The 19,614-nt window shown below is 45.0% G+C and overlaps 1 protein-coding gene across 1 annotated transcript in view; it reads left to right on the top strand.

The window, feature by feature from the left end:
• NRXN3 (neurexin 3) overlaps positions 1–19,614 on the top strand; it is a 1,476,736-nt gene that overhangs the window by 185,878 nt on the left and 1,271,244 nt on the right. The window contains 2 exon segments of the mRNA XM_058567468.1: positions 949–994; positions 6,679–6,693. Coding sequence (XP_058423451.1) covers positions 949–994; positions 6,679–6,693 — 61 coding nt within the window.

Consider the following 19,614-nt stretch of genomic DNA (forward strand, 5'->3'; position numbering starts at 1 on the left):
CTTCCCAGTACAGAGAGGGAGATACCTTTACAAATGGAGATTTCCCTTATGAATGTAAATATCTCTTACAAAGGATAACATCTGCTTTTATTTGGTTTTCAGAGCTTTGATAAAAATGGGCTTAGCAAGGACCCTCCCAGTCTATCCATACCCAGAGTTATCTATAGTGATGAGCTGTCCTGGGGACAGTCCTTCTATCTTAAATTCTTTTAGGCAGTTAGTGGGGGGGAGGTTGAAGTTTTTTTCTGAGTCTTCTGAGCCTTTATTGTCTTCATCTTGAAATACTCTGCATACCACATCTTGGGGCGGCCTGCCCTGAACCCCATCAATAGTCTCCTGGACTCACTGAGAACTCTTGCTTTAGACTGTTTAGGGTGAAGCCCTGGGAATCTGTATTTTAACAAGTTCTCCAGGTGATTTTCAAGTACACTTTAACCAATGAGAAACCACTGAAAAATTTTAATGGGGATGGCAGTAGGAGACGACAGGTTTTGAGATGTAGAAAGTGTGTGAAGGTTGAAGTAATTCTGCAAACAGATCTGTTTTTAGAAAGATCTTTCTGGTGGTCAATGTTGAAGATGGACTTGATAAAAGAGAGCCCTGGGGAATGGGGGAGCGATGGGACCCACTAGGACAGTGGCATGGTGATCAGGGAGAGAGGGAGGGAAAATACTCTTTGGATATTTTTCAGGTAAGATTGACAGGACATGGAGCTCACTAGAAATAGGGGAGCAGGAGAGTTAGTTGGGAGTCAAGGATGATCTTGAGGTTTCTATTGACAGCATGAGGGTGGGTAGTGACATCGTTAACCAAGATGGAAAAGGCATTATTGGGAGAAAATTCTGGTACACTTGAGGACTTCTTAGGACATCTAGGTGGAGAGGTCCATTAAACAGCTGGAAATTTGGTTTTGAGTTCAAAAGAGGAACTCAAACTTCAAAAGAGCAGAAATAAAGTTTGGGGTTCCATGAGCACTAGAGGTGGTGCTTGCTCCGTGCAGTGGGTGAGACTGTCCCAGACTGGTCATGAGGCTCACCAACTCAAATATCTACCAAGTTGGGGAGTTGACATAAATGTGTGAAGTGGCCTGATGTAAGACAACAGGTGTTAAGCTGCTTTTATTACAAGCAGTCTACCACCTGCCTAGTCACACAGCCTTTGAAAACACTCTTATCAGCCAAACAAAACTGCCCCAAGCCCTTATCCTTAGCACACCTTGGGTTGTGACCCTACTGAGGGCACTGGGGCACTTGGTGTATGCAGCAGACACAGAAGAGAAGGGCACCAAGGCGCATCCCCTGGGGGACAACATTTAAGAGCCAGGATGAGGAATAATGAAAGAGGTGGAGAGGGGAAGTAGACAGAGGAGACAGGAAAACAGAGCAGAGCAGCATCCAGGGGCGAAGAGAAGAGAGGATTTCAGCAAGGGGGTTGTCAGCAACGCCACACGCCACCAAGAACTCAAGCTGAAGCCTAGAGAGAGGTCCTGGGACGGACTTGACAAGTTGGATGTGTTGGGTGCCTTTGGCCACCGGTAGCGTCATGGGGGCTGGAAGCCGGGAGAGTGCATGCAAGTTGCAAGGCAGACGCAAGGAATACAGATTACTTTCTTCAGACGGAAAAGGAAGAGGAAGGATGCTGGCTTGGGGGAAGACATGGTTGACAGAGAATTGTTTGTAGGTTGAGTGAGGCTTGAACATGTTTGTAGGAAGAGGGGACCCAGAGCCAATGGAATAGAAGGATCTGAAGACAGCAAAAAGATGAGATGATTTTTGGGTCAAGACCTCAGAGGAGGGAAGAGAGCATCATATCTTGGAAAAAATTGGGGTACTTCTTTCCTTGGGATAGGAGGAAAAAATAGAGAAAAGCTTAGAGATAGGAGCAAGAATTCATATCTGGAATTCTTGGAAGTGTAAATATAGGCTGTCTGTTCAAAATGAGGGCATTGGTGAGGAATAAGGGTGTACATGGCAACATCTACGGCACTTTGAAGTCCTCTGACCAGGCATTGTTTAGCGCTCTTCGGGAATGACCTTTTTTAAGCCTAAGAGGTAAATGTAGTTGGCATGCCCATTTTATGACCTACAAAGAGAAGTTAATTGCCTGTGGTCACGCACTAAGTAGTGCAGCTTGGACTTGACCTCAGGAGGACTGAGCTCAGAGTCTGATCTCTTGACCACTAGACAGTGTGATAAAAAGGCAGCAACAGTGACGACCTGCATTCTCATAGTACTTCTTAAAAAAAAACTTCTCCCCATTTTACAGGTGTGGAAACCAAGGTAGAATTTGCCCAACTTGTCCCACGTCTAGGTAGGGTCAGGGCTCTGGCTACCACTGGAGTCTCTTGATTTCTATTCTCTTCTCCTTCCCAGGGAGTGAACACCCACACCTAGTTCCTGAGTAAATTGTGTTGCATTTCTGAGCAATCTCGTTCCTTCTCTCTCTCCTTCCATTCTAACATCCCCCTTCACCCCTACTCCCACCTTAACCCCAGCCATGAAATGCCAGGAAGGTAGTCCCACACCTGCTCCCTCCTTCAGGCTGCAATCCTTGCCCTGGCCAGATGCCCCTGCCCTGCTCTAGCACGAAGGGCCCCATGCAGGCAGGCAGTGGTTGGAAGGCCACGTTTGTTTTACTTTTATTGTTAGATAATATAAATCTCTTGGCTGCACCACCCGCCGGGACGTGAGTTGTGTGTCTTCCTGCACAGTCGCTAATGAGACAGTTAATCATTTGTTTATTCTGTATAAAGAGAGGTGGCAGCCGTATCTCTCAAACCAGACATGGGGCTCAGGACCCTTGGGGATGCTACCCGCCCCTGGCACATAAGTCATCCACAGTCCTAGCACAATCCCGCCCTGCAGATCCCCATACCTCCTTCCCCAAGGCATTGGCCAGGATGCAGGCATCAGCTGATGATGATTATTATTACTGTTGTTGCAGCTATTATTTTTTTAAAATACTTCCTTCCCTGAGAAGCACACACATACACACATAAGTAATTTGCAAAGATGCTTTGTTGAGAGATAAGTAGGTTTCCTCTTGGGCACAGGGGTTTATCTTGCTTGTGCAGAGGTTCCTAGAGGTCGTGCAACTCACTAGATAAAGCTCTGGGATGCTCCCTGGGGAAGGCCGGAGTCAGCGTTCCGCTGTTTTCCTAGTTCCAGGGTTAAAGAGGTGAAATTAGCTATGTTTCTCCCACAGGCTCCCTGGGACTGAGGCCGCTTTTGTTAGAGCAGATCAGGCCTGTCCAGGTGCCTCAGGATGGGGGAGGAGAGAGCCAGGAGGAGGTGAGGAAGGGGTTAGGGTGGGGGCTGTGCTAGGGTGCATGCTGTCTGCACCTGGACTGCCCAGTCTCAATGATTGTCTTAGAGGGCTCCCATGTCATCTATCTGCATGCTGTTAGCATCCTCCTGCTAGTTTCTTGGTGTTTGGATAGATCCTATTGCCTGAAGCTTATAATTCAATTAACTGGGTCCAACTGTCTGTGTCCTGAGGCACAGGGAATGGGCTGGGATAGCTGTGTTTTCTGCTGTGCCATTGCATCATTGACAGTCTGTCTGTCTGTCTGTCTTCAGTCTGTCAGCTCCCATCCTTGAGGCTGTGCCTCTCTGCAGAACTGTTTGCATCCCAGGTCGGGGCAGAATTACCCAGGGCAGGAATTAACGTTTTAGGACTAGTTTGGACTGGCAGAACAGCTATTCTTTTAGACCACTGGAGCAGGGAGCAAGAGTGTGCAGGTCTTCGATGGAAACAGTGAAGCAAGTCGGAGGGGGCAGTGGAGTGGAATCAGCCCCTTACCACAGTCAATTTCTAGCTTTCTCTCTGCTTCACCCGGGGGCCCTGGGCGAGGTACTTCTACCTCTAGTCTCCTGCCTAGATCTAGTCTTCGTCATCGCATCCTTCTTTCTCCTCCCTGTTTTCTTCCCCCAAATACCCCTTCTCACCCTCTGCATCTTTGGTCTTGCTGTTTCTTCCACCAGAATCTCCTTCCCTTTTCTTCTCTCACCACTCGTTACGAAAACCCATCCTTCAAGGCTCAGTTCAAATGTCACCCCCTCCAGGAAGCCTTCCCATTGTCCTCCCCAGGCAGAATTAACCTTGCTTTCTGTGCTTCAGATTTATCAGATCTCACACCTCTCCCTTCTTTGGGTCAGGGCTAGCATCTCATTCTGTGTGTCGCACAATATAGTGTCACATAGTTCAGATGGTTTTGTTTTTGAATTTGTCCTGGTTTTGTTTTGTAGTAGGTTCAATGGTGACCCCCCCAACCCCAAAGATATGGTATGTCCTAATTTATGGAACCTATGAATTTTACCTTATTAGGAAAAATGGTCATTATAGATGTAATTAAGTTAAGGATCTTGAGATGAAGGGATCGTCCTGGATTATTCAGGTGGGCCCTAAATCCAGTGACAAGTGTCCTTATAAGAGACGCACAGGGAAGATTTGACAGACAGAAGAGGAGACGGTGATGTGAAGATGGGGGCAGAGATTGCAGTAATGTGGTCACAAGCCAAGGGATTCAAGGAATTCCAGCCATCAGAAGCTGGAAGAGGCAAGGAAGGGTTCTCCCCGGGATCCTCCAGAGGGAGCAGCCCTGCCAACACCTTAATTTCAGACTCTGGCCTCTAGAACTGTGAGAGAATAAATTGCTGTTATTTCAAGCTGCCCAGTTTGTGGTACTTTGTTACAGCTGCCCTAGGAATCTGATAGCGGGCTGATGGACCTCCTCTGAAAGGGAAGATGGAAGGATGAGGCAGGAAGAACACAAAAATATCAGGGTGAGGAATCTGGACCCTTCCTCCCAGACGGTTGTTTATGACCACCCTGGCTCCTTCTGCTTCTATTTCATACAATCCAAGCCCTGTTACTCCTGCTCCAGGCCTCGTGTGGTTCAGAACAGGGCCTCGCTGTAGTTGGAGCATCGATACTGAGCTAATAATCATGATTATAATACCAGTGAGAGCAACTGGCATTGTGTGGCCTCTACAGCTCACAGGGTACTTTGCTTCACCTCATTCCATTCTGTCTTTACAATGACACTGTGAGGTGGGTGCTGGTATCCCCATTTCCTTGTGAGGACACGGACAGTGGGAGACATAAAGGGACTTGGGTGTACCATATAACTGGTATGGTTGAGCCAAGACTTCAAAACCCTTGCCTTCTGGCTCCAAATCCATTTCTTTTTAACTGTGTACTTGATGTTCTTTGAATATAACACCCTGTGGGTCAAACCTGCTTTTTATTCTTTCCAACACAAGAATATCTTTTGCTTGAGGTAGGGATTCCTGCTTTTCTTTCTTTCCCACGGGGTGTGCTCCGACTCAGCGGGCTTCGGCAGGAGTGGAAAAGCTGAGAGGAAGTCCTGTTTATTCAAGGGTCTTTGTTTTAAAAGGGATCTCTGTGTGTGTTAATCCTCTGTTATTGTTTGGGTAGGCTACTGGGGAGATTGTGTGTGTGTGTGTGTGTGTGTTTGCACGCGTGCATGAGCACGTACTCTGCACTCTGCCAGCTGTTGTCCCCCTCTGGTGGTCACTGGCATAAATCCATTGCCTGATCATCTATAATCCCAATGAGAGGAAGATCTGTCACTAACCCAGGAGGGCCCAGGGAGGGTCAACACATTTAGCATGGCTTATGTTTGTGCATTCTTTCCTTAAGAGTCTAGTGGATGATCCTGCTCCCCAAATGGGGCACCTCTCTCCAAGGAAAATAAGAGAGTTGCACAAATGGAAACCTGTATTGGTTTGAGTGATTTCACCTTGCCAATCCACATCTGTCAAATGGAATAATAACAGATGCCCTCCTCCCGGGGGTGTTAGAAGGGTTATGTGAAATAATGTGCTACAATTGCCTGGTACCTAGTAGGTACTTAGTCATTGTTTATTTTCTCCCTCTTACCCACACATAATTAATTCTACTGTTACAAGTGTTTCTATTGTAAATCACATTTTTATCCTGGGAACAGTGAGTAGTTCTCTCACATTTTCTCTGGAAAATAGGAAGATGTCCTTTTTGCCAAGGGGAACTTAAAAGACTTGAAGAGAGGAAATGAATGTTCAGATTTCAGTCGAATCAGAGTCATGGCTTAAACAGAAATCAGGATGCTCGTTTCCCCCTCCTTTAATGGAAGGAGAAGTAAACTAATGTTTATTGGGCTCCCTAATACAAGCCAGGTCCTTTACTCAAATGTTTTATTTAATTCTCACAATACTCTGCTGAAGTTGGTAGGTATTCCCATTTTACAGATGAGGCAAGTGCAGACGTGGAGAATTCTACTTGCTATAGGTCACATAGCATAGAAACCACATTCCTGCCTAGGCTGCTCAACTCCTGTGTCAATGCTCTTCTGCTCCACCACGCTGCTTCCCCAGGAGCCCAGGGAAAATACAGCTCATGAAAAGCCCATGTGTAAGGATTAATCAACAGGAGCATCGTTGTCATCCCCAGTTGCCGAAGAACATGATATGCAGTTCCGGCGAGCTGGTTTCCTCCCAGTCATTCAGCTCTGAAGGATGGAGGAGTTTGCACAGAACCCGACCAGTAATGTAATGCTGGACCCAAGAGGTTCCCCCTCTGTCCTGCTGTTTATGGACCTGATGCCAATTATCATTTTTAGGAGTGTTTGAGAAAGGCTACCCAAGATATTAATATAGTGCAGGTTATTTGAGTGAGTACAGATAGAGGAAAGTATACCAGTTTTCCTTGAATTAAAACCCAGAGCTGTGTCTTGCTAACCAATTAACTAATGCTTCAGGTCATCTTGGTAGGCTTTGCAGAGCAGTGGAGGGACTTGTGGGGAAATGGGTTTACAAAGGAGACAGAATTGTAAACGTATAAGATAGGACAACATTTGTAACATAACACATTTTCCTGCATGGTTGTTGGGAGACCTGTGTCCTAGTTCTTGATCCACTAGCTTTGCAACCTAGGGGAAGTCATCATCTCTCTGGGGCTGAGTTTGTAAAATAAAAAGGTCAGACAAGATGATATCTAGGGTTCCTTTCAGATATAAACACATGTTGTTTTTTGAGTCTTAGCGCAGCCAGAGGGTCTGGGAAGTGAGAGGAGGGAGAAAGCCTGATCAGACTGAACAAGCAGAGTTTCAGCTAGGTGTGGAAGGAGCTTCCACATATATATATTTGTATATATGCAATGAGCCAAGAAATATTCTTGGATGGGGCTGAGCAGTGTGATTGGCATTAGGCTTGCCCCATCCCCATCCACACTGCCTTGGGCTCATCTTTATTAAAGCATTCACCAGGTTCTTGTGTCAATGAACAACACGTCCCTCCTTGATGGAGGAGACTATTTCTCGTGCTGATCAGAGAGTTACGGGTAGAAAGAATGAATGCATCAACCAAGCTCCTTTAGATTCCAGTTTCTCTAGAGACATTCTTCTGCATCAATTTTGTTTTTTGGACCTCTTCTCCTCAATGGGACAATAGATTCTAAAGCTCATATTAGGAAGGGTAGGTGAGGGTGAGTTGATGTTTGCAGATATAGGTGAATATTGGAAGTTGTGCCTGTGGTTCTGGTCAAAAAGTCTGCTCACTTTTAGCCCCTTGCCCACTTAGCTGGTGAAGCTACCCTGCAAATGACGTGAGTGGGAGGCAAGGCCAGGAATGATGTTCATTGGCTCACAGCCTTGTCACAGGCCCTATTCCCATTGCTGGCCTGTGGCCTGGCACAGTAAGCTTGACAGTATATACACCTGACTTTTCCTGTAACCGTCAGACGCCAATCACGTCCGCCATCTTGCCCCTCCTGTGCCCTTCTGGGACCGTCATTAGAGGCATTGTCATTTTTTAACTCAGTACAAGTCCTATTCTCTCTAGATTTGTGAGCTGATTCTCATTTAGCTTACTCCCTCCCTTTCTCAAAATTTTATTTTTATCTTGATATCAAGTCAATGAGTTGGAGGTGGATTCTGGGGAAGGATGCTGAAGGGAGACCAAAGATACACATGCAAGATGCGGGGAGGAGGGGGCCTTATACAATAGCTCCATTGACCACCCACCGTGTGCTTAACATTGTTCTCTGGGCTATATGCGCATCTTTGTAGCCTCCTGAACAACCCTATGAAGAAAGCATGATTCTCCAATTTTACATACACAGAGACCGAGGCTCAGGGCAGTTAAATAAGTGTCTAAGATCACACAGCTAGTGGGTGGCAGATGTGGGTAGAGCAGGACTGTGTGACTCCAGACTCAGTACATCTTTTCAATATAGCATCATTGTTTTCCCAAATACTTTCCTCACTGCCTCTCTATCTTATATGTGTTTCACACCTGCCACTAAAAGGATCACATGATGACAGCATTTAGGTGCCTAGCCCGGGCCCTGACACAAAGCAAGAACTCAGCAGACAGTAGTTGATGTTGCTGTTATTTTCACATTTGATAGCCTGGAGTTTTTCACAGTATTCTGGGATGTAAAAGGGGAAAACAAGGTTGGTTGGTTGGAGACAGTCAGCATTTGGATACTAGGATAAATATGACTGACCATTAACTCATTCCAGGCTTTACCTGGTAAAGAATGAGTAACCGCCCTGCTTAAAGGTTGCATTTGCCTCATCCTGGGTCAGGCTGGTGAAGATGTCCGTTCCAGCCTCTGACTTGTTTCTAAGTGATTGATTATTGCCGTCACTTCTAGGCACCCGTGCAGTGTTCCTATGGTGCATGACATGGTTCAGTGTTCCAGAATTCAGTTTGTGAGCTTTACTTTGGAAACTAACATTGTGTGCCATTAAAGAATGGCGTTGGGCCCAGTGCCTCTGTTCATGGTGCTGAACTCAGAGTTCCTGGGAGACAGAAGCAGATGGTTCCACATGGTCCTTCTCATCTCCACAGCCTTGCTGAGAGACTGGACTACTGTGAAAAGAAGGCTGGCTTGGAACTTAAGACATCTGGTTAAAGTTCCAATAACTTGCTGTGTGTCCCCAGGCGAACCACCTAACCTCTCTGTTTCAATGTCCCCATAGGTAAAATTGGATTGCTTCGTTCTGTCATTCCCATTTTAGAGTGCTGCTGATTTTGTGTGAGTAAATGAGATAACAGATGCTAAAGCGGGATGTGAATGCTCAGTATGATTATGCTGTTATTATTGCTGCTCAGTCTTTTAATCATACTTTTTGACTATATCATTTTAATTCACTGAGGCACCCTGAGGCCTAATAACATGTAATGCAGTGAGTAGGAAATCAAATAAGCAGATGAATGCACTGGGGAAAAAGAGAAATAACTTTCCTGTGTTGTTTGTAAACTCGTGCATGACTGTATAGCTCAGAGTGTGTCTCTAAGAAGAAGAAAGTTGTGACCAGTGAGGAGTCAGCCCCCGTCTGGAAGGAGAGAAGACAAAGAAGATCACATCTGGTCACCTCCTCAGCCCCCCACTCTACCGTCACAGGGCCTGAAGTCTCACCATCAGCCTGATATTTTAGCTTGTTATTCCTTACCTTCCACAGAATGGTTGTGATGTCCCTTTTTGAGTTAATCATACTTGCTACGGCCTGGGATTTGGAGATAGAATCCTGGGATCTAAGTTCTTCTTTCTCTTGCTATAGAGTCTTCATAAAGCAAGTAATTTAACCTCTTCTAGACTCAGTCTCTCCATCTGTAAAATGGGCTCAATAGTAATAACATCTACCTTATGGGATGATTGAGACGATAAAATTTTAAAGAGGTTTTATAAAATTATGTGACTATTCGTTGTCATTATTCTCTGATGTGCTCTGGTGGAAGAATTCCGTGAGCAGGTATTGCCTTTTCCCTGTTCCGAGCTTTGTGTTCTATTCCTCTCACCAGGTACACCTTCTCCTCCATCTCCTCCTGTTAAAATCTTCAAACATCAGGTCAAACATCACCTTCTGTGACCACCCCAACCATAAGTGACTTTTTTCCTTTTCAGAATTCCTAGGGAATCTATTGTCTTTACTATTCATCTGAGCCCATTACCCATTTGAATGAATGTATAGGATGGGTATTATCAGTGCCCATTTAAAAGTATTGCTGGGGAAGGTGACCCCGTATGTCATGAGTACATACATGTGAATTAAGGGCATTGGCCGAATGGGGATGAAAGGGAAAAGCAGGAGAGAACAAGTTGAATAAGAAAATGGGAACTGCTAAAGACACATTTCATCACTGTAACAGTTTTTCCCGGCCTGGTCTTGGTCTTGGAGATGCTGTGGAACCGGCATGTTAACTTGGAAAGATACCTTATGAGCTCTAACCAGCGACACGCATTAGAATTCACGGACACAGGAAATTGCGCAATATCCAGGCCCACCAGAAGGTGGCGGACTGTCACTACTTCAACCGTCTGGCAGCTTGGCTTCTGGGGATCCCCCAAATTGATATGGGATTCTCGTGGGTAGTTCTCCTCCGCATTTTAAGTGGTTCAGTGCTGCCTCCTCCTTTCCCCTCCTCTGTCTCCATCTACTCTGCTTCTTCACGATGTAAAAAGATGAAACCGACTCCAGTCTGCAGGCTGGAGAGTGCCTCCCATTGGACTTCCACCCTCTGGAAGGTTCCGGCTGAGATGAGACAGAGGTACCTCAGCTTCCTCTTAACCCCTGCTAAGGTGCAGAACCAAACTCAAGTCACACCCTCTGCGTTTGGATCTCCCATCTGGATTCTTAATGGGTGAGCCGTCAGTGCCTTTTCAGACAAAGGAGGTGAAGGGAGGAGAATCACTTTCTTTTGTTTTATTTAATTCCTCATCTCCTCTGCACCCACTCCATTATTCTAGATTTCTTGTCTGAATTGCAGGAACAGCACCTCTTTTGTCCCTGGATCACCTCATCTCACTCCTATACCGTGTTTTATTCTTTTTATAGTACTATCACATTTATCATCTCTTTGTATTTTCACAAGATAGGTGTCACAGGTATTTTTCTCCATTTTTTAATTATAATGATAGCTTTCATTTTTATAGTTCTTTACAGTTATCAACACCATTTTGCATTCACCTTTTAATTTGACCCTCACAACAGCTATGAGAGGTTTCGGAAGATGGTATTAATATCCCCATTGTACAGATAAAAATACTCATATACAGGGAGAGTAAGTGATTTTCCCAGAAAATATAAGAAGTATAAGAACCCATTCATCGAGCTCCTGATGTATTCTACCATAATGTTTCTTATTGGTTGATGCAAGGAAGGCCCCAAAAGGAGTATATGACGCACCCAAGGTCCTACAGTCAATAATGGTAGAAATGGGGCTGCAATGAGCATCTCCTGATTCTCGGTTTAGTGCTCTTTTTATCCCACCAGAGTCCTTCTCCATAATCCAACAAGCCATTGGCTATCTATCCAGCCAATCAATTTACCATCCAGCCTCTTAAAACTCTTGAGTGTGCATCAGTCAACATCTTGACAGAAGGTCTCAGGGGTGAATGCCTGAGGCATTCTGGAAAGCTCATCAGGAATAGTTTTTTTAGAGCAAAAATGGATAAAAACGAAGACTGAAAAGGAATCCATCAAAATGTTAACAATGACTGTGTTTGAGCGATGGGATTGTGGGCAATTTATTTTCATTTCTTTGTGTTTCTGTATTTTCAGAATTTTTCTTAGTGAGTTTTTATTACTTTTATAATGGAAAAGAAACATTAAAAAATAGAAAAAAGAAAGGATTTTGGCACAAGTATTGCATGTGTTTTTGTGGTTGTGTGTGTGGTGGCTGTAATTGCATTGCGTTAGATTAGACTGAGGTTGGGTAAGGTGGGAACTAGTCTCTGATCTTCTAGGGGGGCCTCTCTGGTTCCCATTTCTCCCCTGAAGACCCAGCTGATGGTTTTGTCAGGCCTCGCTCAGACCTTGCTCCCTCCCTGTATCCCCGGTTGATTTCACAAAGCCATAGCACAGGACGGGTAGGCTGGGGCAGGTGGGACAGAGCCCCAGGAGGCGGGGGGGGTGGTGGGGGGGAACCAGTGCCTCACTCTCTCTTGGCAGAGCTGTGGGCTCCTGGGCTTCTCACTCTGCCTGCTGTGGACTTATGTAACACATTCACAAGACTTCATTTTCCAGCAGATTGAAAGCAAAGCCACTGTTGATTTTCTCCAAAAAGATCTATTTGGAAGTGCAATTGCCTGGAATTACACGGTGGCGTGAGAGGCCAGACCTTGCTGTAAATAACCTTCCTCTCAGCCACACAGAGGCCCGGCTGGCAGTGGAGTCCATGCTTCAGAGGACAGTGCTTGATGTGCAGTGTGTGTGTGTGTGTGTGTGTGTGTGTGTGCGCGCGCGCGCACGCGTGTGTGTGAAAACAGGTGTGCACAGTCTTGGGGCTTTTGCTCACCTGCTACCACTGCTTCTACCTCTGGAGCTTTGCATCTGAATGAGCAGTGAGGGCAGAGTGGGGGAAGGACTGGGGCTCTGCTTCTGGGCTCTCTCTCGTAAGCCGGTTTATTTGGCCTCTCTCTGGTTACATCTCCCACCCTGCCACTGAGGGAGGGGTCCTGGGGCTGTGTGAGGTTGAGTGCCTTGTGCATGCAGTGTGCGGTGGCACGGAGAACAAGCTTTAGAATTGGATACATCTGGGTTCTAGTCCCAGAAGTGCCGATTGCAGTTTATGGGATCTTAGCAAATGATTTATATCTCTCACCTTTCTTTATCCATTAAAAACAACAAATCAATGGGGCTGGCCTGGTGGTGCAAGCGGTTAAGTGTGTGCGCTCTGCTGCGGCAGCACGGGGTTCGCCGGTTCGGATCCTGGCCGTGCACCAACGCACTGCTTGGCAAGCCATGCTGTGGCAGCGTCCCATATAAAGTGGAGGAGGATGGGCATGGATGTTAGCCCAGGGCCAGTCTTCCTCAGCAAAAAGAGGTGGATTGGCAGATGTTAGCTCAGGGCCGATCTTTCTCACAAAAAACAAACAAACAAAAAAAACCCCAACAAAACCGGCGGTGGGTGTGGGAGTTGAGGATATCTGCATTTCACTATTGTTGTGAGAGGTCAAGGGAGGAATCCTGGAGAAGTCACAGTGCACAGTGCCTGGCACTTGATCTGTGCCCTATAAGATCAGCTCCATTCCGTGCCCTGCGTTGGCATCCATGGCAGGTTGAAATGAGAACAAAATCAATGGGCTCAGAACCAGGATGGCCCAAGCCCAAGTTGTGAAACATGAAGTTGGGGATGTTTTACCTCTTCTTTCCGTATTCTCTTCCCCTATAGATCTATAGCTCACATACATGATTCTCCCAAAAAAAGACTGGAATAAACTGACTTACACTGTGGCAGATGGGACTTCATGCATGTCTTCTCCTCATGGGCATTTGTATTTTGAGTCCTGCTGGGCAAGGAGAGGGTGATTCTTAAACCAAGATGGCAGCATTTTATGCACAGTAGCATCTTGGTGGCGGAGCTCTTTTTAGATTAGAAAGTCTTACCACTTAAGTCTGGCTATTCTTAAGACCAGCCTTATCTTGCAGGCTTCAGAATGGGATTGCACTTAGCTAACTGGACATTTTTCTCTAAACTCATGTGGTATTGTCCTTTTCACATTTCTCCGTTAAGTGCGGGAAACAGTGAAATCTAGGAAACCATGGACCGCGTCCTCAGGAAAAGACCTCCAGACAACCCTCAGGAGGCCATCCAGGTACCCACCTACCCAACATTTATTGAAATCCTATTCCACGATATAATAATAACAGCCAACATTTATTAAATATTTGGCCAAATTCTTGTGTGCATTATCTCATTTAATCCTCATTACTTCTGGTGATATAGTTTACTGTTATTATTATGCATAGTGGTTAAGAGAAAAGAAGCTGGAGCCAGATTACCTGGTTTAAATTTCTGTTCTCTAGTCACTAGTAGCGTGAACTCTGGCAAACTAATTCTCTTGCCTCAATCTCCTTATATTTAAAGTAAGAATATAACAGTACTCCTTCATAGGACGGTTTGGAGCATTAAGTAATTCAATGCATGTGAAGTGTTGAGAAGAGTGCCTGGCTACTATTATCCCCATTTAGCCTCTGAGAACACTGAAGATGAGAGGAGGGGAAGAGATTTTCCCAAGGACACCTGGCTGGTGACAGATCCAGGGCAAGAATCCACGTCTTGTGACTCCCCGTCCAGTGCTTTTTCTTTGCTATGAGGAAAATGTGCAGGATCCTTTCTCTCCCCCACGTTATCATCTCCCGTGACAGCTGTCAGTCATAAGTAGCAGTGTTTCTGGATGGCTGAAAACCTCGGTGAGAACAGTTGAAGAGTTGAGAGGTGGTTTAATTAAACTCTAGTCCCTGAAAACATGTAAAAAAAAGAGTTTCCTCACACATTGGGGTCAGCTTATATGCCCACCCCAGGTGGGCAGCTGCGGCTTAAGCAGCAGTGAGTGGGCTAAATGAGTGGCCCTGGGGCCAACGCCCAGGCTAAGACCATATCAAGCACTGGCTGCCACCAGGCCAGGTCCAGAGAGGCTTTGCTACTGGCTGTGACTCCAAGAAAAGAATTAGCTCATGAGGTGAGCGTAGGCCAAGCTCTGAGTTTCCATTAGGAAAAAAATAACGGCTACTTCACCGAGTATGGTAACTAACCATTGATGGCATCAAGATAGAATGAGGAGTGGAAGTTATACTTTCTAAAGAGTTTTTCTCTTTTCTAGAGTGACATAGAACAAACCTTCACGAGGCCAAGTCCAATAAGGCCTCGTGTGTTTCAGATCAACAGGCTGGGTCAGATGGGGAGAAGGTCACCAAGGAGTCCTCTTCTGCCTTCCCCTGGTCTCGCCTGACAAAATGCCTACATTTCTACTCTTAGGGATTTATTCGTTTGGGCATTGCTAGTGGGTTTTTTTTTTTTTTCCCATGAGTATTCATTTAAGTTTCCAATATCCCCAAGAGGGCAATAAGTTACACTAAAACATGTAGTATCTTATTTGGAAGTCTATTCTTCCCTGTTCAGATGCAGCACATAGCTAGACACCTAAAGCCAATTTAGAACTGGAATATAGGCAAGGTGCCTTGGGAGGAGAGAGGGCGGACAATCTTTGCTAATTCACCATTTTTCCTTGGCCAACCTACTTTGTGCATTTTCCTTTAGCAAAGAGATGCTGGAAGAAGTTCTGTTTGAAGTTAAGTTAGAACAGGGAGCTGTGATTCAGCATAAGAAAGCATCCCGCTCAATCAAGGTAATTAAGCTTGTCCTCGCTTCTTTCCTTCTTCCAGCATAAGAAAGAGCCTCCTACTTGTTATGGGTTGAATTGTGTCCTCCCAGAAGATGCTGACGTGCTAACCCCCTGTGCCTGTGAATGTGACCTTATTTGGCAATAGGGTCTTTGCAGATGATAGAGTTAAGATGAGGTCATTAGGGTGGGTCCTACTCTGATATGACTAGTGTCCTTATAAAAAGGGGATGTTAGGATACAGAGACAGACATGCACACAGGGAGAACTCCATGTGAAGCTGAAGGCAGAGATTAGTGTGATGTACCTACTAGCCATGGAATGCCAACGATTGCCAGCAAATCACTGGATGTTAGGAGAGAGAGATGGAACAGATTCTCCCTTACAGCCCTCAGAAGGAACTAACCCTGGTAACACCTTGATCTTGGGCTTCTAGCTTCCAGAACTGTGGGACAATAAATTTCTGTTGTATAAACTACCTAGTTTGTGGTACTTTGTTATGGCAGCCTTAGCACACTAATACATCACTGAACCAAGATAAGAGTTTGTCCTTTCTTCCTTCTGTAAATATTTAGTGATTACCTACTATATACCAGGCACAATGCCAAATACTGAAAACAAAATCTTAGACAAGATCTTTGCTTTTAAGGAGTTCATAGACTACCAGGGATATAGGTAAGTAAATAGGCCATTCTCAGCAGTAGGATAAGTATTTAATGTCTATTCTTCCTTCTAGACCATTGGCTCTCAACCAGGGCCATACACTAGAATATCTTTGAGACTTTAAAAAAATACCTATGTCAAGCCCCCACTCCCAGACATTTTGCTCTAATTGGCCTGGGATAGGAACACAAGGCATCAGTATTTTATAAATCTTCCTAAGTAATTCCAAAGAGTGCCATTGTTGAGAACCACTGTTTTAAAATATACCCATTATCAGCGCCCCACTCCAGACTAATTAAATTGAAATGGTAATAGTATTTTTGAAAAGCTTCCCAAGTGATTCTAATGTGTAGCTAGGTTTGATAACCATTCTCTCCTGTGAGATAGAAATTGTGTCTGTCTTGTTTAATGTCATCTCCTCTCCACAGCTCCTAGCTCAGAGAAGGCAATCAATAAACAATTGTTGAGTCAGGATCTATGATCAGGAAAGTTAAGGTGCCATGAGTACATAGACGATGAGTACTCAGTGCAGTTGTGGGGGAGCTGAGACCCAAAAGTCGATTTAGTCAGGCAAGGAGGGAAAAGAAGAATGTCTCTGGCAGAGCAAAGAGCATGTACATACAGTGAAGGAGGTGGACATGGATCAGCATGGGTGGAGAGTCATCTGTGGGTAGTGAGAGGTAAGGCTGGAAAGGTAAGCAAGGGCTGGGTCATGAAGAGCCTTGTAAGCTGCGATGAGGAGTTCGGGTTCTGCCAGAGGCTTATTTCGGTTACCTCGAAGGCATAGCCACGTGCTCTCAAGGCTGATTTATGATATCTTGGTGTTCACACAGGTCCAGGTGTGGGCTCAGAATGTTGCACTTTTTGAAGACAAATGCCCAGAGAGGGTGTGGTATCTTGGAACCCAAGGATGCAGGCCCAACTCATGAGAGGAGCATCATTAACTTCCCTGAGACCACCAAGTAATTTAACTGCATCACACTCCCTAACTGTGACCCGCCATCACTAAGATGTTCCCAACGCTCTTTCCACATTGTTCACGTCTTGGGTTGATACCGGGACAGCTTTCTCATCCCTCTTTTCCCATCCTTCCCAAGGTTCATTTTAATTCCATTTTACCTGGATAAACATGGCAGCGGGGGGAGGGGAGCGAAGGCTAAGTGTGATTTCCCCCAGATTGTCTCTGGCTCCCATAAGAGGGGCCTTTAGCAGGGTGGGTTGATAGCTGAGGGAGGGACCACACCTGGGGGCCTGGAGGTTTGTTCATGGTGCGTAGCATCCTTTGGGTGTTTGCTTGTCCGAGCCCGCTGTTGCCAGCAGTGCCCAATTTAGTACTCTCTGCAGATTTCATCAATATCCTGCCTGCTCCACTCTGAGTCCTTAATGAAGATGTTAAATAAAATTTGACGTTATTATTGCCATTTGTACAGTGCTTTATATCTACCAAGTGCCTTCAGAACATTTTTATTCTTTTCCAGCCAATAGCCCCACGAAGTCGCTGTCCCCATTCTACAGAGAAGGCCCTTGGGAGTTCATTGATTCGTTGAGAGCCATGCAGCCAACCACCTCCTGTTCCAAGGGGAGATTAGTCTCCCTCCTTTTGCCCAAAACTCAACTCATGGACTTGTACTAGCTCCTCAGGGGCCCGCCTGACCCCTCACGCCCTCCCTCCAAGTTCCAGGCTTCACTCTCTGAATATTGTTCCTCGTCTCCTGTTTTATGGTTTTGTGTTCTTAGTTCAGGAAAGCCTTAGTCTTCTTTTAGTCAATTTGAATGAATTTGCAAGTACAATTTCTTGATGGGCGTCACATGTCTGGCTGACCGTCTAAACACGCGGTGTTCTGCGGGGCCGCTGCTGTCCGTCCTGCCTCTTCTCGTAGGCCTGTCAGCAGTGCTGTGGATGTGTCTGGCATGATCTGTCCTTTGTAAACATCGCAGGGCAAACAGCACTGTTGTCTTTTGCATGTGACAAGCCCCCCACCCTCATACTGTAGGAGACTTCAAATCAGAGGCTCCCATGACAGCATCTCTGTAAGAACTGGGAAAGAAAATAAATTTCATAAAGAAAGGCACAGAAAGCTGCTCTGAGGCTTGTCAGAGCAGTTGAATAAGGCATATTAGTAGGTTTGCTTAGCTCTCTGTGCCTTGGTTTTCTCCTATGTTAAATGGGGACATTAATGAAAATGTGAGTATGTAAAGTGTTTTCTGCTTTAATGATTCAAGCATTTGGGGAGGGTCTTTTTACAACACTGTTTTTGACTTCATACTTTTAAAATCTATCTTACTAATTTTCTATCTCTACTATACTATTCTATCTTCATGTTGCCTTCTCTGCTCATACTCCATTTCTATCTCATTCTATCTCACCTGGCTGACTTTCTCTTCCTTGCTTACCATCTCTCTCATTTTCATTCATTTTTTCCTTCTTCTGCTGCATTGAATGTCATCACCCTCTTGTTCTGCTCCTCAAGTCAGCACTGAGGGGTACAGAAAGGGTCAAAACAGAGTTTGGCAACACACTGCAGTGAGTGGAAAGACTGTTGAACTGAGAATTAGGACTGTTAAGGTGAGAAACTGAAGAGTCTAAGACCTTGTGCGCTTATAAGCTACCAAGTTAGTCTGCCGGTTATATATATATATATATATATTTTTGCAATTATATACACGTGCGATTAATATATGTAGGTGCGTATATATCCATATATCATATATCTACACGCCTGTATACATATATACACGTGTGACAAATAAATGTGTATATATTCATATGTATAGTATATATACACATGTGTATGTATTTGCATGTATATATGTGCATATATATGTATATACACACACAGTACTGTCAGTATATATACTGACTAAAGACACAAGATCTGGGTCAGAGACAAAAACATTGGTTTCTTATGGTAAAAGCAGCAACCAGAGTAATCTTGTGCATCAGTTCTCTGTGTCTCTGTGGTGAAGGCCAGATGGTACCTGTGTGGGATGTATCAAGGAGAGGACCCCCTCAAGTCAGGAAACTCTGATTTTATCTAGTGCTGCTAGTGATCTGCTCATCCTCCCCTCCGGAGAGAACTTTATCTTTACTCTGGAATGTAAGCCAATCTTCTTGGAGAGAGGAAGGAGACCTTACTCTCCTGGAATGGCTCTGGGGAGGGAGATGTTCTCTATCTTTGTTTATTGGTCAGGAAACAGATCTGCCTTCTGACCTGGAGAGAGATACTATCTCTGGCTTCCAAGGATGTTTTACTACACAAACACCCTCGAAAAGATTGTCAGTGCCCTTTGCCCAGCCTATGCAGAAAGGTGAGATATTCATGGAGAATTGTTTCCTGAGGAAGACCCTTAGATATAAAATGAGGGACTTAGTATTAGAGACATGGAAAATGTGGAATGTGTGTACCACCACTCTCTAAATCTATGCCCAAGACAGACATCACTATTCAATTGTGGTTTTCTGGTGCAAAACCCTGGGCATTCTCTACTGTGCTGATTAGTTCCAAATTACTCGAGCTGTGTAAAATCGTATTCTTCATATTTCCTCCTTGTGTTCTATTTGTCTCCTCATGTGAATCTGTGTATGTATTTATCTCTCTCTATGTGGGGGGAGAACATGTCTTTTGAGGTAATTTTGAGGTTTGAGATTTTCACACGACGCAAGTTCCTAATCCTACCAAAGAGCATTTGCAGTTTAATCGTGAGAACGTTAGCTACTAATCTAGAGATGCTTCCCTTCCACAAAGGGATTATGAGAAGAACGGTTGTCCATTGTAATGTCTCTGTCTTACCATTGGCTATGAAGGGATTGATTCCCCA

This window comes from Diceros bicornis, chromosome 24 (genome assembly GCF_020826845.1).
Source record: "Diceros bicornis minor isolate mBicDic1 chromosome 24, mDicBic1.mat.cur, whole genome shotgun sequence".
Classification (NCBI taxonomy): Eukaryota; Metazoa; Chordata; class Mammalia; order Perissodactyla; family Rhinocerotidae; genus Diceros; species Diceros bicornis.